The 26800-nt window shown below is 43.0% G+C and overlaps 1 protein-coding gene and 1 long non-coding RNA gene across 4 annotated transcripts in view; one reads left to right on the forward strand and one right to left on the reverse strand.

Moving 5' to 3' along the window:
* Window positions 1–8851, forward strand: part of TMEM86A (transmembrane protein 86A) — a 29127-nt gene extending 20276 nt beyond the window's left edge. The window contains exons 3-4 of one of the 3 annotated variants that reach the window (XM_058846168.1): window positions 67–535; window positions 7401–8851. In XM_058846168.1, coding sequence (XP_058702151.1) covers window positions 67–494 — 428 coding nt within the window. In that variant the 3' untranslated portion in view covers window positions 495–535; window positions 7401–8851. Of the gene's footprint in view, window positions 1–66; window positions 6386–7400 lie in introns of those variants that run through there. The other 2 variants (XM_058846177.1, XM_058846159.1) reach the window with 2 other exon arrangements.
* Window positions 8852–12768: 3917 nt separating this feature from the next.
* LOC131582725 (uncharacterized) lies at window positions 12769–25783 on the reverse strand. The gene is made up of 3 exons (XR_009278385.1): window positions 25680–25783; window positions 15031–15094; window positions 12769–13669 (listed from the first exon to the last, which is right to left on the reverse strand). It is a non-coding gene; the product is annotated as an uncharacterized LOC131582725 (long non-coding RNA).
* Between the last annotated feature and the right edge of the window lie 1017 nt (window positions 25784–26800).

Genomic DNA, 26800 nt, shown 5'->3' on the forward strand with positions numbered 1-26800 from the left:
TCTTCTGCTACTGACTGCCAGTCACTGATGAAAGGTCCCACTTTCTGTGTCAATTCCTCTCTCCAGGTCTGCTGATGTTTGCCATCACACACATCCTGTACTCCTCAGCCTTTGGCATGAAGCCTTTGGACCTCAAAGCTGGCTTGCTGATGGGCGTTGTTTCCAGTTCCTGCTATGCCTTCCTCTACTCCTACCTCTCGGGTCCGTTCACCTACCTGGTGGCCGTCTACATTGCCCTGATCGGCTTCATGGGCTGGCGGGCGGTGGCGGGCGTGCAGCTGTGCAATGACCTGTGGACATGGACCAAGCTGTCGGCCTGCGTGGGCGCCATGCTCTTCATGGTGTCGGACCTCACCATCGCGCTCAACAAGTTCTGCTTCCCCGTGCCCTACTCGCGCTTCATCATCATGGCCACCTACTATGCAGCCCAAATGCTGATTGCGCTGTCGGCCGTAGAGACCAGAGATGAAGAGGACTTCAGGAAGAGGAGCTAGGTGGAGTGCCATAGTCTGTGAACCCATGGGTTATATCTCAGGTGCTGTAGCTGCATTCACCCCTGAGAGAGATCTCCATTTCTCTAGGCACACTGGTGATGTTGATTTTGCTTCTTTGAAGCATTACCTTTGGGAATTACATTTTTTTTTTTCATTGGCTTTCTCTGAATACAGCTTACTTCAGTGTGGAGTCCACATCAGAAAGCTTAGACTGTCCCTGCAGTAGTTACTCATTCAACTTTTCTTCCCTGGAAGTGCTGTACTACTGCATTTTACTTGTTAGTCTTGAAATGGATGCTGAATGTCTGGGAAGAGGAGGGCTGGTGGAAAGGAGGTTTGGCCATGCACTGTGCTAAAAGGCCTGCCCTCGACTGTAGGCAGACAGGCACAGATCTCTGCTAAAGTCATAGGTAAAAATTAATTTAACCGACGTTTGTCTCTTTTTGTGCATTACAAACTCAGTATGCAAACTGGAGCTATTCCTCTGCTGAAAGGAAGCTTGGAGGGAGAGTAAAAACAGCATATCCATCTCTGGAGTCAATGGCAGCATATGGGGCAGTACCCAGCAGAACCAGCATGAGAGCAGAACCCCAAGCTGAGGGCACAGAACAAGAGGTGTGCTGGCAGTGCTGTGTGCTTTGATTGCAGTGATCACTGCTCCAGGGCAGGTCTCTAGGTGCAAGTCAGTATTGCTGCATGTGGCACAACTATAGAGAGCAGGAGTTTGGTGGGATTTCAGGGACATCTCAGTAGCCAGGCCAGCGTGTTCTCCCTTGCCACATGCATGCAGTTACATGGTGCCTGCAGCCACCAATGAAATGTAATGGGCACACGAGGAGCTTTGATTTTTAAAGCAGAACTTACTGTCTTACTTAGTGTATGCCCTAATTACCCTTAGTATGGCAGACAGGCATCTAATCTTTATGTCTTTTTTCTCCGATGTCCTAACAAGTAATATTCCATGTACCCATTGAGTTCTGGTAGCATTTCAGTAGTACTTTTGATACTGCTGCCTGCAGTATCTTGAATCTTTGCATGAGCATTTCCTGTGATCAAGGCCCTCATTTTGGATGCAGATTGCCATGTTTTGCCAGCTGGTGGAAAAGGATCCTCTTTGCACCACTTTTTTTTTTTTTCAGAAAGCCCCTTTTGAGCAGAGCTTCCTGAAAAGCACTGTCCTTCATGTTCAACACCCCTGCCACTTCCTTCTCAAACTCACATGGACTCCCATAGAACCCTGCTAACTTCTCCCTTGTGCTGAGAGGTGCTGAGTGGGTCTCCTGCTCCTCTCCAGCCTCACCTGGTGTGCCTGGCAGAGAATAGGCATTGTCTCCCCATGACTTTTGCATCAGTGCAAATGCAGCCAGTATTACAGGAATCTGGGTTAACTATCCTGACCCCGTGGGGGCATCTGCTGTGTTTCAGACAGGGATCAGAAAGGTCAGCTGCATTATGGAGAGGGAAAGCACTGTAGGTAGCACAGCCCCGTGAAATCCCTTCCCTTTAATGCTGTTATGTAATACTGTCAGTATTCATTCACTGGCACATCGGGGCCTGCCTGGAGTAAACAGCTAAGGGAATTTAGAGCCATAAACCATTTTCATTCATCAGCATTGCTTATCTCCTGGCCACAGATTGAACCCTGCAGTGTAGCTCTCTGCAGATGTCACCTGCTGTTACTCAGCTTGGCTGTTTGCAAATCTCCTCCTGCAACAGTGACCCAGCTAAGAGGAAGTCGTAGCATTTGGGGTGAACCCCACCATCCTCCCAGCATGTGAGCAAACAGCACACTGCAGTCTTTGAGTCCCAGCTCTTTGGCATGGGTCAGTCCAGCACACTCAGTTCTTAGCTGGCAGTTCTTCAGAGGAGCTCCCCCACATCCTGAGCTTCCCTTTGCTTTGAGGGAAATGCTTGTGTGATAAAGTAAGCTTTATTTAGAAGTCTTGAGTTTTGATTCTCTTTTTTTCTTCTCTAGAAACGAGTAGTCTTGAACTGCCTGGAAATATATGAGTTGCTTTTCTGTGTGCTTTTTCTTCTTGGCTTGCCTTGCTGTCCTGCTCTTCCATCAGCCACTGGATACTTGCAGAAAAGAGTCCTTATGTGTTATTAGGAGACCTCTCCACTGGCCATCAGAGGTGCAGTTTCTGGTGGCAGAGGTCCCTGGGTGGGACAGCAGAAACTTGTGCAGCCCAAGTGGGCTGTTGTTCCCTTGATATCCTGGAACAGGTCACGTGGAGTGACCTGGCTGGGACACACTGGCCAGTCACACTCGCTCCATCCCAGGGCTGCGACAGCTTCAGCCTTCCTGGGTACATGAGGCAGAGCCCTCAACATACAAAGGAGAGTCCTGGTTGGCTTGGAGGTTTGCTGGCAAAGGCTCTTAATCTTCAAAATCTCTCTCTGGTTCTGCATTCCTTTTTCTAATCCATGTTACTTGAATGAGACCATTTTCCTGGAGGCTCTTTTCTCCTGGGAAGAGACCAGCTGCTGTGGATTGTGATCTGACACAATTTTGAGATGCCTAAATCCTAAGAAGCCCTAAGCAGTTGCTGGCAGTCTGTTAAATAACTTTTATTGGGATTAAAACTGTTCCCTCAATCCCAGCGAGGGAAATCTTCACTTTGAAATAGAGAAAAAAAAAAAGGAGTGGAGTACATATGTGACAAATGGTGGTACTGTCTGTAGGGCTGCCTTTGTGGACCCTCCTGTTGCCTCTTTGCACTAAGTAAAACTGAGGTTCAATCCATTCTTCTCCTTTTCAGGAGTACAGTCCTTGAGAAGCACCCAAACTTTGGCCCAGGAACATGACAGAGGGAATGAAGCCTTCCAGGTGGTATAGTGTTCCTGGCCCCAGCAGCAGCAGCAGCAGCAGCTCCTTTTTGTTGCTGAGTACAGAGGCTTTCTTTTCACACTGCTGTATCCAAACATCCTTGTGCAATCCCTGTCTATGGTCACTTGAGCTTACATGCCTGGTTTGGCTACTTTCTGCAGTTACCACCCTCTTGGAGGTCCTTTGGCTCTTTAATTAGATATATAAAAGATACAGCACGCTTTCTTCAGCCTCTTTCTGTAGGCAGACCCTCCCTGCACAGAACTCCCAGGGTCAGTCAAAGAAGCAGTGCTAATTGCAACTCATTTTTAAGTGCTAGTAAATGCTTCTGGGCTGTGTCACAGTGTGATGCTCATGTAGAAAAGGCATGTCAAGGAGAACAAAGCCAGAGGATTTTAACTTTTAAGCTTTACTCTTACTCTGTGCTGAATACCTGGCTTCCTACTCCTCCCTATTGAGGCCTCTTTAAGACAACTGGTTTAAGAATTACTCTAATATGGCTTTTGAGTAGATTGCTGAAGGTTTCATGTTATCATCAGTGGACGTAATTTATATATTTTTACACAAGTTTATAAAATTTCGGAGGAACTTGGCAGTTTTTAGTGGCTCTTCAAAGTTTTTCAGTCCTGTAGTTTGACACTATCACCTGCATTTTCATCTTGCAATTGTAGTATTTTTGGGAGCTGTTCTGGAAGAAGCAGATCTAAGCAAACAGCAGCTGTAGAGCTTAGTGGTAGGTGCCTCTTTCTCTTTGCTTGGTTTCTGAATACAGACAGGGGGTCTTTTAAGCAGAGTCATCATAACTGTGTTCTTGGAAGAGGATGGGAAGTTGCTGACTTCTCATGACAGAAATCCTCCTGGATAATTCTCCTGCTTTTTATCCATGCTCGCTCCTTTTGTGGCCTTGGGTGAGTCACTTAAATTTTCAGGGGCCAGATCCACATCTGGTGTATGAGGGCCAGTGCAATGCCAGGTTATCCCAGCAGGGGACCAGGCCCTCACCCCATTCTAAAATGGAGATATTAGCCCTTACCTACCTCACAAGGATATCGTGAGGATTAAGGCTCATATAGCACTTTGAAGATGTCAAATGCTATGTAAGTCACAAATATTATTCAACTATAATGTTAAAGTTACTACTAGGGATCTGCAGAACTTCTTTTAAAGGACAGAATGTGTGACTGCCTTTTCAATTTGCATCAGATAGAAAAAAAATGCAAAGTATTTATTCATGCTGGTTAACAGGATGTTATTCATGCAGGTTATTCATGCTGGTTAACTCAGCTCCACTTGAACTCTGAGGGAGGTTTAGCTTAAGAATCTGAACTCTCTAATTTCAGTTTTGAAAATGGTTTTCAGTTCTTTTAAAAGCCTTGGCCAAATTCTTAGATGTGAATCTTGCATCCACTTTTGCAGTCTGGTCTTGTCCCTCACTGTTAGCTGGAGTACATATAATCCAGCCAAAACACAGTACCTCACTGTCTGCTGTGGCTTTTGAAAAAGCTGGAGCAGAAAATGAAGTAATTCTGTTCAACCTTCAGTCTGCAGAAGGTCAGCTGGGTTTCATGAAACAGCTTTCAAAGGGATGTTTAATTTCTCTGATTGTAAGTTTTACTGACTTTAAAATCAGCAGAGAGAGAAAGCCTTGATGGAATCAATAAGGTTGGCACATCCTTCTTGAATTCCTTTCTTTTCACCTGAATCAAGGAAGCAGTGAGTTTTCTAGCAAAGGAAGTGCTTGTACCACCAGTCCTATGGCCCAGAACAAAAGTTGATCTAGAAATACAGCTCTCAACCATCACCACGTTCTCAACTAGGATAAAAATGCCACTGTTCACTGATCTTAATCTGGACCACAGCTAGAAACTACCTAGTTTTTGTAGCACTAGCTGCTGTACAAACACAAATGAAGGCAAGGAATTACAGACCAAGGAATGTGAGCTGTGGACATGTGAAATGGACCATAATTTTGAAGCAGCTGCAGTAAAATCTTAATATGAACTCAGAAGCAAACACAATGCAAATTTTTATGGTTTCTTTAAAATATTTGATAGGTTTTAATTTTCTTAGTTTGGAGAAAATTTTCTTAATGTTATTTTATTTTTGCTCTTACTGTAAAGAATAAAAATATACAACTCTAGACAGACTACAAATGAAAAAAAGGTGGCCAGTTGGCAGGAATGCCAAAACTTCTGTGGTTTGTATTGTTTTGGTGGTGACACTGTGCTGCTGTCGGGTGAGCTACTGGAGTGGTGTGATGGCTCAAAAGTGAGGCTGAAGCACAGGATGCAGGGCTTGAGCCACCAAGACTTCAGTGGGAACATGACTGGGCCAATTTGGATCGGTCTGAAGACAGGGCATAAGGAAGTCAAAGACTGCCTTTTCCTGACAGAAGAAAAGCAAGAAACCAAAACCAGCCCGTTGGGCGATGGTGCTGAATCACTACAAACACATTTATCTAGACCCTGCTGGACCAAGCTTTGCTCCTAATGCAGCTGGGGAGGCTTGCTCCAAGCCTATGGTGCTGGCAGGGTCAGGCCAGCAGAACCTGAAGCTTTGTTAAATAAAACTCAAAAACCAGAAAGCAACAACAAAAACAAGAACAAAACCCCAAAACCACAAAAAAAAAAAAAACCCAAACAAGGAAGGAAAAAGCAAACGCCACTGGGCAAGTGGCAGTTCTGCCTGCCTGAGAATGCAGAGTGGCTGGTCTGTCCTGAACACTAATCTCTATTTCTTGGACCCGTGTGAGTCTCTTGCTCCAGCCTCTCTCCCACACATTCCAGGCAGAGTGCACTGAAAGATGTGACTGAAGCAGCTGCTCTCCTCTGGGGAGTCAAGCACTTTGCCATGTCTAAAAGTCTCTAGCACTTACTTTCTTTACTGTGATTGTAAAGGTCACCACATACAGTACAGCCACTTGATCCGGGATCTTTTCTTAACACATTTTTATGCTGATTTTACTATTTTAATTCTTTGTTTGGAATGTAATTTTTTTCTCATTTCTTCTGTGTGTAACAGCAATTAAAAATATTAATTTACTGAGTATTTTTACTGTGCAGGTACAATGACTCCTTGCCCATTTTCTGTTTCTGTCACTGTTTCAGCACAAAATATGAGGCCCCTCTGTGGTGAGCAGCTTTGTGCCACTGTTACACCTTCCAGCATAATTTGTGCTGGACCCTCTCAGCACCCCCCTGTCACAGCATTCATGCCTGGGGAACCCTGAAAAACACCCACGTGCACCCTACAGAGCACATCCTACACAAACCAACCAGGCACCTGGCTGGTGTTACACCAGATCCTGGGTGCCCTGGGATGCCAGTCTTTGGAGCAAGCTTGCCCCTAGTTGCTCCAGCCAGTCCCACAGACAATGGCCATTTGTCCACACGTCCAGGGAGAAGGGAGCTTGCTGCACAGGACTGCTACAGGAAGACTTCACTGCCAGGAATTCCCAGACTAATGGCCAGATCTCTCTTGCCCCTCGCCCAGGAAAGATTTTCAGAATGAAAAGAGTAGTCTGCATATTTTCTCTGAGGATCTGATGCCAGCTTCTTCAGCTGTTTGATGCAGTGGCACAGATATTTTGTTTCATTAATCCTGAACCAGGCCATCTGTCACCAGTGGAATAGGTTTCAAGGATTTATAGCATAGAAACACAGCGGGTGTAAGTGCTCCCAGTCAGTTAAATGGAACTGCTTGCAGGCTTAATGGAGACTCCTTCATACTCCCTTTCTGAAGTGGAATGGTTCCTGATGTGAGAATTAATCAGTACCAACCAGATTATTTTCAGGGCAGCCTAAAGGGGTTAACAGGAGGCAAAAGTGGTTGATTCTCTCCTCTTCCTTTTATTTGGTCTTTTACAATTCATTTCAAAAACTTAGAGGCCTGCTGGGAGGAGCATCCGGTTTCCTCATATCTCCTTCCTAGTTCCAGATGGAACAAAAGTGACATAATATTGTCAGACTGAGTGTGTCTGAGTCCCTATATATTAAAAAAATATTATTATAGTTATTAATATAAATATTATTAATATTATTATTATTAAATAGATAAAATATATTTTTATTCCACAGCTGTCTCCTGGAAGATTTCAGTCTACATTAAAAGAACCAGGACCAATGTATGTATATTTGTATTGATCTACCTGTCAGCCTGTTCAGTGATTCAGATTTTCTGTAATCCCTTATCTAGACGTGGCCACCAGCAGTGAAGTAAGTTCCTGCAGTTTCTGTGGCCAGCTCTTTTACAAAGTGACTCCCTTATTTGCAAAGCTGTATTTACTTGGTATTGCGAGAATTTAAATATTTCAGATTTATGGCTTTCTCTGTTTATACACAATCTCACATAAAGAAACCTTAAATACTATGGAGCTCCTGCTGGGCTATCAGGAGGAAAGGAGGCAGAATCCAAGTCTCTTCTTGAACTTGGAAGCAGGATTCATTCCAATCTTTGGATCCTTTTATTGCCATAAGATACATTACAAAATCACTTAGAGGGTAATGGAAACACTGGAACTGCTCCTGCTGAGCAGAAGCCCCACTCTACCAGTTGGTCTAACTGACCTTCACAGAAACTAAGGGAAGCTGCATTTTGAGCCACATGAAGACAAAATACACAGCCACAACAAAGCTGTTCTGCATGCCAGACCAGGCACAGCTATTTCCACTAATTATATCTTGTGTTTCAACTTCTGCAAACTTCCTGTCCCTGTGTCCATCCTTTTTTAAGGAAGAGGACTAAGTGCCATAATTAGTGCAGTCAACCCTATGTTTTGAGTTCAAGTCTCACAAAGTTATGGATAAAAAGCTTTATAAATTTTTTAAAGGTTTTAAAGCTGTATAATGCTTTCCCCTGTATAAAGGAAAAAGTTGTCTGGTCACTGTTTTTGTAGGAAGTGACAGCTCATATTTAGGGAGTTCTCATTTTCACTCCCATTTCCCCTTGTTCACTTCAGCACTGTTCTGAATAACTCACTTGGGTCTAAAAGTCATTGTGTTCTTTGCAACCTGCCTCCTTGCAGCCTAAGGAAAGTTACTCTCACCCCTTCTGAGCTGCAACTCAGTGGTTTCACTGAAGTGATGCAATGCCCTATTTGTTATTGCAAATACTATGAAAAGGGCTGAAACTGAAATACATGGCTAAGCAGAAGAGTACAATTAAAGAAGAGAAACAGAAGAGTAAGTAAGTATTGGGTTTGCGTGGCAAGGCTTTGGTGGCAGGAGGGGACTGCAGGGGTGGTTTCTGTGAGAGGCTGCTGGAAGCTTCCCCTGTGTCCAGTAGAAGCAACAGGTCCAAGTGCCTCCATGTCAACACTATTGAGAAGGGGAAAAAAACTGCAACACCAATTGCAGCCAAAGAGGGGAGTGAGAATATGTGAGAGCAGAGGAAAGAGGAGCAAAGATGAGCCATGATGAACTGACCACAGCCCCCATTCCCAATCCACCTGCACCAGTGTGTAAAGGAGGTGAAGAATTCTGAAATAAAGTTAAGCACAGGAAGAAGGGAAGAGTAGGAGAAAGAAGTTTTAAAATTTGGGGGTTTAATTCTCCTTGCCCTACTCTGTTTTGATTGGTAATAAATTAAATTCCCCAAGTTGAAGGTGTTTTACCTGTAACAGTATCTTCCTATCCTTACCTTGCTTCATAAGCCTTTTGTTAAATTTTCTCTCTCCTGTCTGGCTGTGAGAGGGTAGTGATAAAATGGCTTTGGTTTGCACCAGGTGTCCAGCTGGGGTAAACCCACTACAATGTATTAAGAGGAATTGAGACAGAGGTTTAGTCCCTGGGGAATCAACACAGAAATCAGCTACTCCTTCACATATTCAAATTGGCAGATTTACTCAGCCCATAGGTCAGTCCTTACTCCTTTCCCATAGGACAGCCTGTCAGCAGATAAAGACCACTGAAAGTCTCTGAAAAATGTCCCTAAAGAAAGGCTTGTAAGTCCTGGTCAGAAGGGGCTTGTGTCCTAATGAAGAGTGCTTGTTTTCACATGAGGCATGATGCTCTCCAGCCTACAGTGCCCAACTCCAGGAAGTAACTACCCCTCTTCCAGAACTAAAATTATCAAGAATACAGTTCTTAAAATAATAAAAATAAACCTGCAGTTAAGGTCAATTTGATGTGAATGCCTTATCCGCTAAAGTCAGTTTTACAGTCTCCTACTGTGACTCCTGATTTTCCACCTCACTCAGCTGCAAGTATCTGGCAGCAGAGAGACCCCTACCCAGAAACTGCCCAGGTCAAGACAAGGAGGAGCCCCAGGAGCCCTCAGACACAGGCTCCCATTGAGGAATCTGGGTATATATCAGCACCTCACCCACTCAGTGCTTTTGCAAGCCTCATTCTCAGCCAGGTCTGCTGTAAACAGGCTGCTTTGAAGAGGTATGTTCCTTGTTGTAATAGTGCTCATCTCAACAAGCTCAGTGTGGGAAGGCAGAAGGTAAATGCTACCCAGCAAGGAGATCTCCGAGGGCATAGGGAGCTGTTCTCGTGCCCCTTAGGCCTGTCTACCTTCCCTGAGCTGGTGAGCAGTGCTGCCAGGATTCCTTGCGTCAGCCTGGCTGGCAACCAGAGAAGGCTCCCACTGATTATAGGGACAAGAAAGCTGTGCTCCAGCTGTGGCTTCAGGGAGGAGTGTATCAGTGTGCATGGGAAGTGGGACACGTGATAACAACAACAGGAATTACTGGAAAAATGGTAAAGAATTGCTTTCAGTCTTTTGGGTGGGAAGTTGTTGGCTTCAGCAAAGAAGTGTTGCATGTCTTGTACGCACAAAGATCAGTTTGAAAAACGGAGCAGGAAACCCAGTGTGAGCATCCCTTCCCTCTGGTGCTTTCCCTGTGAGCTACTTCCACATTAGCAGAGAGAACCAAGCCCTGGGTGGAATGTGTTTGTATGCTCAGCAGTTGTCAGCAGGCTGTCCAGAAGTAATGATCTCAGACAAAAATAACCCTGAAAGATCTTTCCAAATATAGCCCCTCATTATTGGTGTAGTATCAGTTTCATTTCAAACTGTGCCTGGCAGCCTCTCTTTCTTGCTACCTTTAAGAGGACACTAGCAGGCCTGAGGCACCAGGGCCTCTCTCTAAAATGTGTTCCTAAAACCTCATCCTATGCACCTGGAAGTAGCCATGCTCACACCACCAATTTGAGCCAGCTGGAACCAAGCTCTTTGTTACAACCTGATTTAAAGCTTCACTGGGTTCAACAAAAGAGGGAAGGGAGAGTGGGATATGAAATATCTGAATTTCTTCCTCTTTTTGTCTTTGAAACCATTTGAAATGTTGGCAAAATCCTTCCATTTTACCGAGGAAGAGAACAGAGGTACCCAGTGCAGTGTCTGTGCGAAAAAAGCACAAGGCTATTGTCCGAGTGCATCCATGGATTGCTTGGAAGTGCTAATTTGCCATGATGCAGAGCAAGCTTGGTTAGAGACTGAGAAATGGCCATGTTTGCTTCTGAGCCATTTAGGGAATTCATAAGGCCTGCTGGCCAAAATAAGCCATATTAAGGTATACAGGACTGCCTTAATACAACTGAAGATAAATCTCAGTGACTTTGAAGGAAGACAGTGTTAGGCTGGTTTTTTGGATATAAAGGTAAGTTCCTACAATGTGGCCCTTGCAGCTCCAGCACCTACAGACTGAGCAATCTCTTCCTCTGTGGATGAGGGAGACAGCCCAGAGGAGCATGATCCACTGTGCCAGTCCAGCAAGTGCACTTGTCCTGGAAAATAGCAGGGTGTGAACTACATTCAGACATGAAGTCTGTGGTTACTCAGCCTGGAGGAGATCTCCCCCAACAAATCCCAGTAGCTGCACACCTGACCTACCACAGATGATCATCTTGCAGCTGCAAGTTGTAGGGGTCATAAGTGGGCAGGTGCTTCTTCTTGAGGTGAGCCACAACTTAAGCTTGGATGTGCTGCTAATGGTGCCCCTGTACTGGGGTCACTGGTGTGGGGGATGCTGATGAAAGCCCAGCTCAGGGCACAGCTGCTGTCACATTCTGTGGCTCCTCAGTGGAGCCATGAAGCAGGAAGCACTGTCCTTCCTGGGATACTCCATCTTAAAGTCAAAATGCTGCTGAGGACAGTCACTGTGGGCTGCTTCCCACTGCATGCACAAACATGCAAACAGAGCCAGCACCATCAACACACAGTCTTCTCGTGCATGAGTACAAATCTCAAAGAGCTTGGGTATGACATTTCATGACCTGGACCTTATTTCCTATCAGGGAAAGCCCAGGGAGTAGGAAGAATGAACAATACACCACATTTCTCTTGGCATCTGACCAGCATACCTATCTCAACGTGCAAACTAGTACAAGCTGAAAAACAAGAGGGGAAGGAATTGGAAATCTCATTCTCCCATTAGTCTGCTATGCAACTGTAAGCAAGCAATTAATTTCTTTGTTTCTTCAGCTGTAACTAAGGTGTCAGACTTCTGCTCCACAGGGATGTATTGATGCCTTCTCTCACTAATGCCATTAAATTGTAAAGTGCTTTCGGATATTTGGCTCCCAAAGCACTTTAGAAATGCATGATTAAATTACACCCAATTATAAACCAAAGCAGGTGATCTTGTAGAAGAAGGGATATTGCTCTGCTGGTGTTGCTCTGAGGCATTAATAGTCTACAGAATGCTTGGGGGAAATCAAGGGGAACTGCAGGTACAATTTAATTTCCTGTGTCCACTGCAAATCTTCCATTTTCAGCCTGTATTTAAACACATTTCTTGAAGTACTTAATACTACTTGTTGCATTGACATGGGATCTCATCAGATAAATCCCCTGGATTGTAAATATAGCAATGTATGGCAAAATTCTTTCATGAGACCTCATTCTCAGAATAGAGCTTATCTCCTCATTCTCCTTTGGAGTTTTTCTACCGTCTCCCAGGTTTATGCAAATAAACCTTGTGACTTGCCATTTCTAATGAAGAATAAGAAATCAGATTACATCTATGTCCTGCCTGAAGACAAGTAGGCTGTTATCAAAAGAATGTAGTACAAGACACAGCTAATCTAACTTTCCTCCATTTACAACTCTCCTATGCTTGCCTACATGCACAGAAGTTACTGAAGTCATTTCAGACTCTGCAGAATCCAGGCCTAGAGCACTTCCACACAAGAACACAACTGCAGCCACAAAACTGTAAAAACTGTGTTTTTCTCAGCTACCTATGGTCTAATCAATCAAGAAAAGCTGACTGGTAAATACAAATACACAATCTGACAGCTCATTACTTCTTTTAGTGTACTGCTCCTTCTGTCAATTTAATGTGCTGCCCATTACTCTTAATGGGATTACAAGATTTAGCAGCATGTGGATAGTCTTCTGAAGAAATAGATGCCTATCTAGTAATACATATTAATACTTAATTTTTTCTATTACTATATTGTTTATATTGATTGATATAATCACCAGGAACAGGCCAATAAAAAAATTGTCTTTGATCTCACCATTTAGAGTCACTACATTCTGCAATTCCCCGGACTGGGCAGAAGGATCACTTACTGTTTTGACTTGGTGAGCTGGGCCATGTTCACTTATGTTTGGGACCACTGCTGATTAGACATCCACATTATGATTAGGTATGTGTAGGGAGCAACTGAACAAAGAAAAAGGCATTTACCTGACAGGATGACCTCTAAATGTTTAATTTAATGTGCTTTCAGGGACTTCTGATCCAGAAAGACTGTCACACAGTCTCCTATGTGTCACAGATTTCTTTGCTTCTCATTAAGGGAACAAATCCCAGTCAGACTGAAAAAGTACTACAAGACAAATGACTTGTAACACAAATCCTCTATGTCAAGACATGATAATATTGCCCTCTGAGCACATGGATGTCCTGAATTGTAACTTAAACAGCATCTGTATAAAGTGTTATGTAATGGGCTACATACACATGTAGTAAAAGAAAGCCTGATCCTGAAGGGATTGCCAACAAATGGAAGGGATAGACGAGGAGGTATTCTTGTTTCTAATCCCCAGGTGAGTTCCTGAGGTGCAAAACAAGTTAGTGACATGCCCAAGGCCACACAGGGAGCCTGAGCTTAAACTTGAGTCTTGTGCTTACCTCTGTGCTTGGAGATGTTCCACTGCTCCTGTGAATCCAGAGGGTCAGACAATGACTCAGATGTATTTCTTCTCTGGGAGTCCTACTCATACCCTGTGACAGGGTATTTATTGCTGTAGAGCTTCTCTGTGTCTGTGAACCACGTGTCAGTACTGACATCACATTGCAGGACACCATAATACATCTCCTAGTTGTCTTCTGCATCTGAGCTGGTTTAGGGTTGTGGTGTCTGGGACTCCTTCAGCCAGCTGCAGATTACTGGTGGTCAGGGAAAGCTAAGAATTAATGAGCTGTTTAAGCACTAGTTTATTCAGTTTGGCTCCCTCCCTCTATCCTTTTCTGGGGCAAAAATATTTCACTTCCAAAGTCAGTGTACATCTAGGAAAGTACTTTCTTCCTTGGTTTCTTCTACCCTGAGCAACCTGAGGTCTGGTTTGTACTGTGTAATTACCTTCTGATGAAAAAAATAAGGCTGTTAGTTTTGAAAAGCATACTCTGAAAGGATGACAAGTCTTAAAGACATAGGTCTTTAACCCCTGCAGATCATTACAGCAATAGGAGTCTCTCTAAGGACCCAAGACAGCCTGCCTCCACTTGGCTGGCACACACCCTCTGGCAATGGAAATGATGTCACCAGATTGTTGAGGCGGCAGACACTGTTGTGTCAGTGCTTTTATGAGGATTTGCCAGTTCAAATAATGACATGAAAAACAAGGTGGCATTGGGAGTGTCTGGAGCAGTGACTGTTTCACCCTTTCCCTCCACCCTTAACAAAATAAACAAAGCCCAGCAGTACCATCCTTATTCTTTGGTTCTGAGCCATGCTGCTTCCAGGCTTGGCCCAGCTAACATGGAGGAGGGAGTTGGAAAACACAATGAAGAAGTAGGAAAGTCTTTTCTGACCAGGGAGTCTTTCTCCCCTTGAGTGGAAACATTTTGGCTTGCTCCCGTGGCCTTTTTTGGATAAAGGGTTGTATCACTGGAAGCATCTGGGTTCTTATTTTTTAAAGAAAAAAACTTCAACCTTCCTAACCCTAGTACTGATGCAGAAATTGTGTGTAATTTCCATCAGCAGAAGAGTACTTCCTGTCAGTGCCCCAAGGTGATGGAGTTTTCCCTATACTGAACATGCAGCTTGCATGTTAATGTTGTAAAGGACATCTCTGTAACTCTTCTTGAGGATAACGTGGTACAGGTTGCAAACAAATCACTTGATGCTGTGGATCAGGGCTGGGAATGGTTCTTGTCCTCCCTCTTTTTGCCACACCACTGGTGGTGGTGGGGGGCACTGCCCAAGACAACTGTAGCTATAAAGTTCTGCTTCCTGGCTTGGGCAGCAACAGAAACAAACCCCATCTTTGAGCACAACAGGGATGTCTGTGGCTACAGGAGCTACTTGTATGGAGCCAGCTTGAGAGAAAAATATTTCAAGGACACCAGTGCTGGAGAATTCCTCAATCTGCAAAGGCTTTGTCCCCAGCAAAGTGTGCACAGCTGGCATGGCCTGGGTGATTCCACATAACCGCATGCTACAGTTCATTAGTTTGATCATCTTGAAAGCTGAGGGAAAACAGCTGGTATAATACAGATCAACTCGTACAATTTAAACTGAGAGGTACCTTCTTACAGTGGGGCTCATTCTGCAAGGTCCTGTGGAGCCGGAGCACATGTAGTAGTCTAGGACTAAAGAAAGAAAAAAAAAGCAAGCATATAAATTGCTGTTAGCATCTATAGAAATGATCTCAACATCCATGTCAATATAAATTGCACCTCAGACAAGACAGTGGTGGGACCTCAACCATTGTCATTACAACCCTAAGTCACTCAAGGTTTAATCAAGAATGATTTATCTTCACCTAACATGAACTGTAGTAGAATGCTTGAAAAATTCTGCTTCTCATGGTGAATCACAGAGCCTCCCCGATGTTTTATGGTTTGTTGAGCACCGCTGCTCTCCCTGTGGAGGGCTGGGTTGTGCAGCTGACAAACCTGTGTGCACAGAAGTCCCTCTCTCACCACAGGGAGGCTTGAAAAAAGACTTGCCATAACAACAGTGAGCAGTTATGCAGGACTTCATGAAACTGAAGCTCTACATGGATTTTCTCCAATAGTCAACTTTTAAACCAAAGTGACAGCTTGTGAGCTAAAGGATAACTCCAGGCTCCCAAACCCTGCAGCTGTATTTCATCAGATGCCCAAGAAAACACTAATTGCCGGATTTCTACTCTGTCAGACACACCACAGAAGCTCACAGAAAAGATGTGCAAAGGCATGGTGCTGTCCCAGCACAAACCACCGTGTGGCTCTTCAGTCTCACAGTCAGATCAAACCTGGGCGGGCAAGAATGAAAGAAAACAGAGAGAGAAAAATTTAAGAAATAAGAGAGTGAGAGATTGCACAGAAAGGTACAGCCATTCCTCAGCCTGTTAAGTCACATCAGAGGCTGTGAGAAGAACCCTTTGGACTGTTTCAGCAGAAGGCACTACGTGTAAGTGTCCAAATGTTGTCAGCTTTTCTCTCAATAGTTGTGAAACCACAAGAAAAACACCAATGCAATCAACTGCTTTCTGATGAGCACCTACTCAGGACAATCTCAGGTGAGGTGAGTGGAACATTTGTTCAACTGGTGAGGAATATTTTAAAATAATGTAAAAAATATGCCAAAAAAGGTGTCATTTACATGTAATACAATGATACATGAATGAGAACAAAAGAAAGGAAAAAGCAACTTTAATGCTTCATTTGATGGTTTTACTGTCCAAATTATGCCACAAGCAGTTTTGTATAATGTCTGTTTCTTATAGGACTTCTCATTCTCTTCAACACAGTACTTCATGTTGCCGTGCCACGCCAGAGAAGTTTGGAGCCTACAGTCTCTCTAGGGGTTTTGGTGTTTATTTGATGATACAGTAATAAAGCCATGCCCCATGGATGGGTTGTGTAGTTCCAAAGTGGAGACTAAGAAGAGAAATGACCATTTTTCATACTGGCCACCTGGATGTTGCCTTCTGAGACTTCCTCAGGGAAACCTGAATGTCCTCCTGCTCTACTCATGAATCATCTATTCCTGCTGGCCTTACTGCTACTGAGGACAACGAGCACCATGCTTTGTCCAGGGAGTCTCTTAGACAAAAAGCCTGAATTTTCTAATTCATAATTAAGCAAACAAGTTCTAAACAATAAAGAGCTTTGCTACCTCAATTAGTAAGGTAGCTAGGGATTTCATGGCAGGTCATTCTCATTCATATCTTCATTCTCAAGACATAATTAGTGTACTTGAAGCATGACCTCTGCTAATATTACTTTGGCTTTTGGTACCAGAATGCTGAGTGCTCACTGAGAGCCTGAAAGGATTATAAACCTGTTTCAGTAACACCACATATTTACAGCAAATGGCTGTTTCAAACAAGATGGTTTGTTTACTGTAGCATCAACTGTCCTAACCCATACTCAGACTGCTGAATCCATGTCAGGAATCAGTCTTCCAACAGTAACCTGTATAACCACATGTGAGTTGAGATGTGAGAAGTCATGTGGTGGAAAAAATCAATCCTGGAAAATGGAAAAACATCATTATACCTGACACACTCATTCAGGGGAGAGCTTGGCAAGAAGTATGGCAGAATGATTTAAATTTGGCTTAAGGATTGCACAGCTTTGTGCTGCTCTCCATCTCCTCTCAGAACCTCTGAAAACTGAACAAAACCCAGCTAAGCTGTGTCGCCCTGAAAATTAAGCCTTCTGATCTTGTTTTCATAGTTTCAGTTACTTTCCCAGGAAAGTAACTATAAACATAAGTCTTTACACATTCCTTCTAAGAAATGTCTTTGATGGACGTTTCACATGACCAGTGTGATTGGGAATGTGGTAACTTAGTTATCCAATCCCTGGTCATTGTCAAGAATCTATAAATACTGGAGTCAGAAAATAAAGGCTTGCTTTTTCTGTCAAACCATTGAGATGTGCCCGTGTGAATAATTCCGTGTCCTTTAGTGACAAAGCTGTGATGATAAATGCTTTTTTTTTGGTGCAAGATGAATCTGATAAAACTTTACAAAATGTGGTGCATGTTAAAAACAAAGGAAAGCTGACAGATAGGAGTTCCAGCTAGACGCATACTGAAGGTGACAATGCTAGAATTCCTTCCTCTAACAATGCTGCTTCTCCCATACCAGCTTCGCTCATGACTTGGGTTCAGGAGTAGTTTTTGTCTTGTAAGTGGTACTAGAGATAAGGATCTTAGCGCATTTTGTCTACTTTTTGGTGTCCTCAACTCATGTCTCTAACGTGTATCCTGACAGAACATCTCCACGGTCGGGTTCCCTGCCAGGAACCTGCCAGGCTAAGCCAAGGCTGGAGTTGAAAAATCCACCACCTTCAGCAGTTCTGAAGGCTCTGTGACAGGAGGAGAGTCCACAGCTTGCAGATGTGAATACAGATGTGAATACACATGTGTAGCCGCAGCCTGCAGATGCAAATACAGAGCTGGTCCCATTTCAAGATGCCAAACCTGCAGGATTTTGGGGTATGAAAAGAGCCCTAATATACACAGAGCAAACTCTGTCTAGCAAAACAATATGATTCCTAACATGCCACATAATGGCAACACTGTTTCAAGGTTGGCCTTTTATTAAAAAACCTCAAACGTTCTGGCACAGAATCATCTGGGAATCTGCTGTGAGCACTGCCCACCACTCATTTTCCACATGTGTTTAAAAGAGGTGTTTAGCATTAAAGGCTTGCTTCTGTCTCTTCCTAGCTGGCTGGTGAGCTCTGCAGTACATTTCCTACAATCTGTCTGCTATGACTTTGAGTCCCTTGTGTCTCTTCTTGTTTAATAAATCCCTCCTACAGTCCTGTGGGAAGTAGTCAGGTGCTATCTGGACTGGGATTAGGGAATGTGCTTACTGACTTGCAAGATCCTATTAATGTTCTTCAAGTTTATTTGCCGAAGATTATAGTACCCCTAATTAACAGTCATTTAAAAAATACAGATCTTGTTTTTGCTCTTTAGCCTGCTTTGCAGAAGCCTCCATAATATATGAGAGGAGCAAAAGATGGACTGCTAAAAAACAGCTGTATGTTTTCAATCAAAAGAATAGGGAGCTGTGTATCCAAATACACGTCCTGCTCTGAAATTCTCAGCTAATATGCAACAACCTTCCCCCTGGCACCAAGAAAGTCACCCAGTGCAGCATGCCATAACAAACTTGATGCTAATGGCTTTTATACAAGGCTCTCATTTGAGCACAGGGGGCATAAGGAATACAGTGCATATGGACAGGGGGTATTCTCCTCTCCTAAGCCTAATGTGAGATAATGCAAGATTTCAGATGGGAGAATAATCATAGCTCCAGGCTTTAAATTGGTTTTGTGTTGCCTTCTGATGTAAAGCAGCCTGAATCCTTTCCCATCTGAGTAACTATTTAACCTTGAGGCTTTCATCTACTACACAGAATTCTCTGGTTTTTTAGCTATACTGGCTTCCACACTTGGCCATTTTTTTTTCTGAATTATGTGCAGCTACTAAGGCGCACTTCAGTATCTATTACAGAATTCCATCAATAGTTTAGGCTATTTATTGATGGCATCTGACAGCCTTTTGTTTGTAAAATACTTTAGTCATATAGAGAAGAGTCTCTGCAACTGGCACAAAATGAAATCTGCCCATTTCAGCATTTCTGAGTCTACTGTAATCCTTTGGAGTTTGTCTGTGGTATTGATCAGTTCAGAACTAGGCACAGATTCTTTACTACTAAAAATCCAGTATTAAAATAAAAGACTGTAAGCAACTTTCATGAATCTCACTGGAGTCTTCTCTTCTTTTAAAAGGGTTGATGGAGGGTTGGTGAGCACAGTAACATGTGTGACAAATTATATTCTTTGTCATACATTATGGCCTTTGGCAGCCTCTATATGAACCTTAAGTACTAAAGCTACCTACACCTCAGAACACATTCATCACGTTGATCTCTGCTGTTTGCACATACTTAATTCCCTCCAGCTGGAAATCTCTGTGTCCTTGTTTTAATACTTACACAGGGATCACTAATTTAATTTTTTTATTGCTTTTGGACTGAGATAAACCAAGAAGATAAAAAGGAGAGAGAGAGAGAGAGAGAGAGGGAAATAAAACCCAAGAGATGGCTACAGTTGCGTATTACCCTCTAACTGAGGCCCAGCCTGTCCCTGAGCAGTGATTGGCAGCCCCCAGCCAATTCTCCCCAGTCTCTACACTGAGCATTGATAGTATATGGTATAAGAATATCCCCCTGGCCAGGTTGGGCCAGCTGTCCTGGCCATGCTCCCAGATGCTTGTGCACTTTGGAAACAGAATAGTCTTTAATAAGAGAAAACACTAATTAGCTACAAAATCCAAAACGGTGTTGTACTAGCTTCTAAGAAGAAAATTAATTTTATCCCAGCTAAAACCAGGACAATACCGTGAGTGACTGCAATTTAATTAAAATGAAATCCCAACATTTTGAATGAGACAGAGTCAAGAATCCAAGAAAGAACCAAAATATTAATGAAAAAAGAAGAGCAACAGTCTCTTTAGTCAGATGCTGCTGCTGATAGGAACACTCCCATGTGTTGCACAAGCTGTGTTAAGCATGGATCATACTGTTGCTATCTGATGGATACAACAAAATCAGTCACTTGTTCAAGTCAGTTCTGGTCTAATTCAGGAAAAAAACCAGTCAAAATTAGGCACTCAAATCCATAGGTGTGACTTTCAGAGGTGCTGAATGTTCTGGCCTCTCATTGTTGCTTGTGGGTAACAGGCCACTCAAGCATCTTAGGTGAGACACCTCTCTCAGAGCCTCTACACAGAGGAAAATCAAATTAGCACAGAACAATCACAATTTGTTAACTCCAAATTGTGTGCACGTGTTATATTTGTGAATAAAAAGAAATGTATGTATGTATAGCAGGAAGTCAAGGAGGATGACTTGCATGTTTAGATTTATTCATGGTCACAATGCTTTTCTAAAGACTATTTCTTTGCCACCTACTTCCCTTGGTCATTTCAAATGTTTAAACATTTCAATTATTGCACTTACTCACAAAATGAGCTCTTTCTGCAGTGCATTACAAAGCAGTTCAGAAATGTCTTCCCTAATCCATAGGAAGTTTGGACAAAAATGTGAAGCTTTAGGTGAAAAATTATTTATTTTGCTTCAAGTTGGTGATTTTCTTTCTGTTTAAATAGCCCAGAGTTGCTGTTTGCCTTGTATATCCCATGATGCACTCTGGTCTTGGGAATGGGGACTATAAAATTGCTTTCATTGGGGATCAAATATAGGAGCAAGAGGTCTCATCGAATAGTTTGAGTTGGGAATTTTAAAGTTCATCTAGTCCAGTCCCCTGCAATAAGCAGGGACAGCTTTAACTAGATCAGGTACCTGAATTATAACTCCCAGAAGATAGTTCAGCAGTGTCTTCTAACTAAATAAGTTTTTCACAGAATGGTTATGGTTGAAAGGAACCTTAAAGATTATTTCCAATCCTCTGCCATGAGCAGGGACATCTCCCACTATTCCAGGTAGCTCAGAGTCCCATCCAACCACTTCCAGGGATGGGGCATGCACAGCTTCTCTGGACAGCCTGTTCCAGTGCCTCACCACCCTCACAGTATGGAATTTCTTCCTATTGTTAAGCTAAACATACTCTTGAAGCCATTGTCCCTTTTCCTATCACTACATTCCTCTCCAGACACAGTGATTTTTCAAGTTCAGCACAATGGCTCCACTGTCTTTCCTCACCAAGGTTTTGGTTATAATGCAGTCACTGACTTTGTCCAACAGCACATATTTTTCCTCTGTCTCCTCCATACTGCCCTTGATGTGACTTTGGGCCTTGGCTTTGCCTTGGAAGGGAGCTCGATGCTTGCAGTGCGCTTGGTTCTTCACAGTGATACTGTGTGTTGCGAAAAGCTCAAGGACAGATTTTTCAACAGTTGGAGAATCTGGAAAGAGCAGAAGACATTTGAAGGCTGCAGCTGCAAATGTAACTTGACACCTATCCTGTATCTGTGAGTTCTCAGAAAAAGTGGTCCAAAACTGGACCCCTCATACACTTCTTCATGCTTTTACTATCAGAATTTGTGTTTTATGAAAGTCTTCAGGGCCACGCAAAATTTTTGCTTATGCTTTGATTGATCATGTCTTGATTCAGCTGATTTAGTTCAATTTCTTATCCAGCAAGTCACCTGCCCTCCTTTAGTTGTTCACCTCAGCAGAAAAAGAGGGAGCTCTGGGAAGTAGCAAATTCCAAAGGCCCTCACTTCCTCAGGACCTGGAGGTTTGATTCCAGGCAGTTTCTCAGTTTTGTAAAGCATCTTTCTGCTGTTCTTCCCTGAAGTCCCATGGGGATATGTACCTAAGATCACAATAAAGATACTAGAATCAAAGTAAGTAAATAAAATGCTTCCTCATTTGTATCAGAGTAATATGGAGGCATGGTAAGGATGTCTTGCACACAATAATAAAGCCCAAAACAAAACCAACAGGTTCCCAGTACCTGAAAGGAGCCTACAAGAGAGACAGGGAGAAATTATTTACTGGGGCATGTAGTGTCAGGACAAGGGATAAAGGCTTCACACTGAAAGAGAGTATGTTTAGGTTAGATATTAGGAAGAAACTCTTTACTGTGAGGGTGGTGAAGCCCTGGAAAACAGGTTGACTGAGAAATTGTGCATGCCCCATCCTTGAGAGTGTTCAAGGCGACTGGAAGGACGGGGCTCTGAGCAACCTGGTCTGGTGAAAGATTGTAACTAGATGATTTTTAAGGTCCCTTCCAACCTGAGCCATTCTACGATCCTAAACACATTTGTTGCTTTTTATTTCTTTCTTTACTTTTGTCACACAGCATGTAGTTCCAGAAATCACAATTCTATGCTGATACTCAGGAAAACCAACTCTCCCTCAACCAAAGCCTTGCAGTGGATGTATTTTCACTGCAGCGCAGGAGTGATAAACATCCTGTGGCAGACAGAGCACCCTGTTTGTATTCCTGTTTGTCGCTCCGGTGGTCTTAACCCGCGCCGCCCGGCTCCAGCCGGCAGGAGAAGCTTTCCCTGCCACGCCGAGCGCCCTTCTGGCGCCATCTGCCTGCCAAGAGCCGAGCGATACACACAACTCCCTGCTTCCAGTCATCATTTCAGAAAAGGTGTTTTGCTTCTGGCTCGCCACATCGGCCCTTGAAGCAAAGACTCAGGCCAAAATTCTTGGTCACTGACTTGGCGGCTTAAAATCAATCAGTATGACTGTTCGATTTTCTCCCCTCGGGGAATAAAGAAACAGCAGGAAGAGGTTTTGCTTGTGCATACAAGCAAATGCTAAAATGCTACTGGCCCAGGTGAGGAGACCTGGTGAAGCACTGATTCTGACCTGGTAAAGAGCAGGAAGGACACAGGGTGGCTACATCCACTTGCAACTCTGTCCTCCTGCTCCTCTTCCAATCGGTCAGGGAGGAGTTTGTGGATGGTTCCTTGCTTCATTATCCAAATCCCTTTCAAGCCTGTCACCTAACAAAAAGATTGAGGCAGGAAACAACACAGTCTGCAATGAACAGAATTTCCAACTGTGTCCCCCAGATCCTCTGATCAGAGTTTCCTGCCCTAAGATTTCTAAGATGCCAGGATTTCTGGCTCCTACTCAGGTAAAGTGACCCATGGAGAAAATTAATTCAGTATTACATGGATCTGTGCATCTGCCTAGATGAGCCACCTGGTATATACTGAAAGATGTGCATTTGCATGCAGAGGACACATTTACTGATTACTCTGAAAATCAGAGACCAGGAGAAGGGTGGGTGGTGAGAAGCCTACCTTGTGGGAAAGAGCTTGAGCCTACAGGCTGAGCAAATGGGTTAGCAAATGTGAAAGTGTCTTCACAAGAGACTGTGAAGGAAAATTTTGACAAAGCCAAGATCCAAAGCCAAAACTTAGTGAGACTGAGACTGTTGGAGTCTGGAATACAGAGTGTGTGCCCTTGTTTCTGATACTTAGTTATAAGATCTAGAAAAACACTGAATTTCATGTAATACGAAATTCATGAGCATGTTTTCATGGTGATACATGAAAACAAATGTTGAAGTTAGATGAAAAAAGCTAAAAGTGTAAGTGTGTAGATTAGAAAGTTTTTTTAAATCACCGGGTGAAAAAGTTAGTTTAGAGAATAGGAGACAAGATGGAGGATTTAGGGTGTTGTCCCTTGTCCCTTCTTCTTTCTTCTTCATGTTCTTCTCCTAGAGGTTTTTGGGTAATAGTCAGTGATTGGATAAAAAATGCCGCAGTGCATCACAGAGGTGATGGGTCATTGGGTCATTAAGAAAAATAATATACGTCTATTTTTAATTGGGTAAAAATAGGTATAAAGATAAAAGAACTGTGTAGTTCAGGGCCATTTTGTGCATCAGACACAAAGTGTGCCACAAGGCCTTGTTTGTATCATCAGAAGAAAGAAATGTACCAAATTGCAAAGATTAACCTTGTGTAACCAGCCTGAAGAGACCTGTTAAGTTTTGTGATCACCTGTTAATAAACACGAGAAACAAGATTCTAACGAGCTCAGGAGTTTTCTTCGAATCATAAGAACTGAGATAAACAGGGCTCCCCACGAGGGAGGATCCCAAAAGAATTCAGTCCAAAGGAAGCTGAGAAATCCAAGAATAAAAAGAAAAACACAGAAGAAATGCAACAAAAACAGAGAAACAGAAAAAGGACTTTTAAGAGAAAAGTTAGAGAGACAGTAGAAGTGTGGGAAGGATATTATCTGTTCTTGTCTGGTCTGTCCATTTGTCCTTAGTTAGAAGCCCTTTATCAACACCAGGCCAAGTCCCATTAGGGTTTTGCAGCCTTTCAGTTATACTGATCATCCCATCGGCATTTTACCTGTTTTCCTTCTTGAGCCATGTATCTCCCACATTTGCATCATTCAGAACAACACAGCTTGTCAGGATCCCAAATTAAAAGTATGAACATCACACTCTTCATGGTTGCAAATGTCATAGAATCATAGAAAAGCTCAAGTTGAAAGGGACCTTTAAGGATCATCTATGTAAATTCTCTGCTCCTTGCAGGACTACCCAAAACTAAACCATATGACTAAACATCAACTAGACACTCCTTAAACTCTGACAGGTTTGGTCCCGTGTCTCTGGAAAAATATCACAGTGGAAGCATATGAACAAAAAACCGTTCAGAATTGTCAGCTGAGCACTTCAAACACCATGAAGGTGTTTAACAGCAGGGAGATCTCCTAACAGAATGGACAGATCACTGGATGAAAGTGGTTTAGTAAACTGGAAGAAATTCTGTGAAGTAAGGGTGATGGAAAAAGGTTGTTCCGAAGTAGTTTTTACTCTCCTTTATGTATGTTCACTGAAGGGAATGCAGCTATAGGAATCCAAAAGCTGAAGGAGAGAACGGCCCCTTGGCACTGCTCCATTCCTATAGCTGATCTAGAGGAGCTGTCAAACCAGCCAAACACTTCCTCTACTGTCTACAGAATATTTGTATCTGAACCTGGACTCTGATGGGCAAAGATGAATCAGTAACTAAGACACCAGACTACAATTCCAGTGTGCACAGGAGTCAGAGGCAGCTCAGACACAACTTTCAGGTTAGCTGTGCCACAGAAGTGGTTTCTGTCACACAGGAGTGACGAGGGATGGCCCCTGTCTTACACTCTCCCTTCAGACCAGCCTGGCCATGGCCCACAGAAGGCACTCTGACACCAGGCCTGGGACTCATCCTGCAGGAGCCTGACACAGAAAATGCAGAACCAACTCACAGAGACACGTCAGGTGTGGGCACCAGGGCAGATCCATCGTTCACGTGAGAAATCTGCCTGCCCTCACATCTGAGCTTCTTTTGGCCCCTAAAGTTTCCTTCCTACCATACCACCAACACAATGTTCAGCTGTTACTGACCTTGTGAACATGTGAAAGATGCACTGCTATCATTGCATCCTCCCCCTATGTAGCTAATTTCAAAATGGTCTTAAAATGCTTTTAATGGAAAGCACCTGGCCTTAGTTCAAAGCTGGTCCACATCTAGAGAAGTCATCTCAAAGACTAACAGCCACTACAATCCACACCCTTTGAAATTTTCCTCCAGCCTATGCTGAGAGCCTGAAGCCAAACTTTCCAACTTTTCTTTCTTAACAGTTGTTTGTATTACTGTAAAGATCATAGACTTTACAGCACCAATAATGTTACTGCAAAATTAATTCACAAAACAAAAGTGATATTAAATATTTACCAGTCTCCTGTTGTGTTGCTGGTCCTCAGAAGACTGCAGTCAAGTCCAAGTCCCATGGGTCACTTTAAAGAATCAGGATACGAATTCATTAGGGCAATCCTGACCAAAATAAAACAAGTGATACATTTTACTAGCCTGGTTTAGGTGACAGGTGTAAGGACTTAAATGGAAGATTTACTGCTTTATGCTTCTACCACTTCATAAAGCAAAAAGAGACTTAAAAGAGAGAGTTAATCAATTACACATGAATGAAAGATAACTAGATAGTTTTTTCAAGGGTTGGGATATCACTAAATAGCTTAGATCTTTGTTGAAGACTAGATTGCTAATTTTTTTAGTGATTGTAATTATTGCTTTGTGCCTCCTCTGCCCGCTTAGATTTTTGCAAAGAGCCTTGCAAAAATCATTGACAGCTGTGTTTATAGCTCAAATACAAAAAGAGGGAAGTGTGGATGGGCTTAGCAGCTGGTCTGCAGGTTCAACAATTGAGTTAGCAGAAGAAGAAATTGATAAAATATGAGTTTACCCATAGCAAGGAAGAAAGCAAGGCCGTTAGCATGGAAACCGATAAAATAGATACATAAGACATATTTCAGTTAGGGGATACGTGTCTTAGGAGCAGCATACGTGCCTTAATAATCTGTTGAAAACTCTTGCCAATTAATTATTGATGTTAATTGCTTTGTATCAATAAAATACAATAAGCTATTCCTTTGTCCAATTAATATAATGAGCTATTTTGATGTAACTGATGACTTAAGGTCAGGCTTTGTTAAGGGTACAAATCTTAAGAACACCTTGTAATAAGGAGACAGCCATTGTTGTCTCTGCACAAGTCTGTGTATGTATATATGTAGTGTGTCCTTCTCTACAATAACAAAAGTTCTTCATTATTACCTTCATACTACCAATAGAAGGTACAGACTAACAGCTTACCCCATGTTAAACAATTAAAAGACTGCAGATCAGTGTTATTTTACAAGTTTCCTAGGTGCTCCAGCAAAGCAGCACTGCTCCATTGGAGAGTTCACTGAAAACCATCGTAAAGACTAAATATTCCTCCTCCTCTTCCTCTCTTGAGTCATCCCCACTTACCTCCCACAGCTGCACTGGCATTGCTG

The sequence above is a fragment of the Poecile atricapillus genome, chromosome 1 (genome assembly GCF_030490865.1).
Source record: "Poecile atricapillus isolate bPoeAtr1 chromosome 1, bPoeAtr1.hap1, whole genome shotgun sequence".
Lineage (NCBI taxonomy): Eukaryota > Metazoa > Chordata > Aves > Passeriformes > Paridae > Poecile > Poecile atricapillus.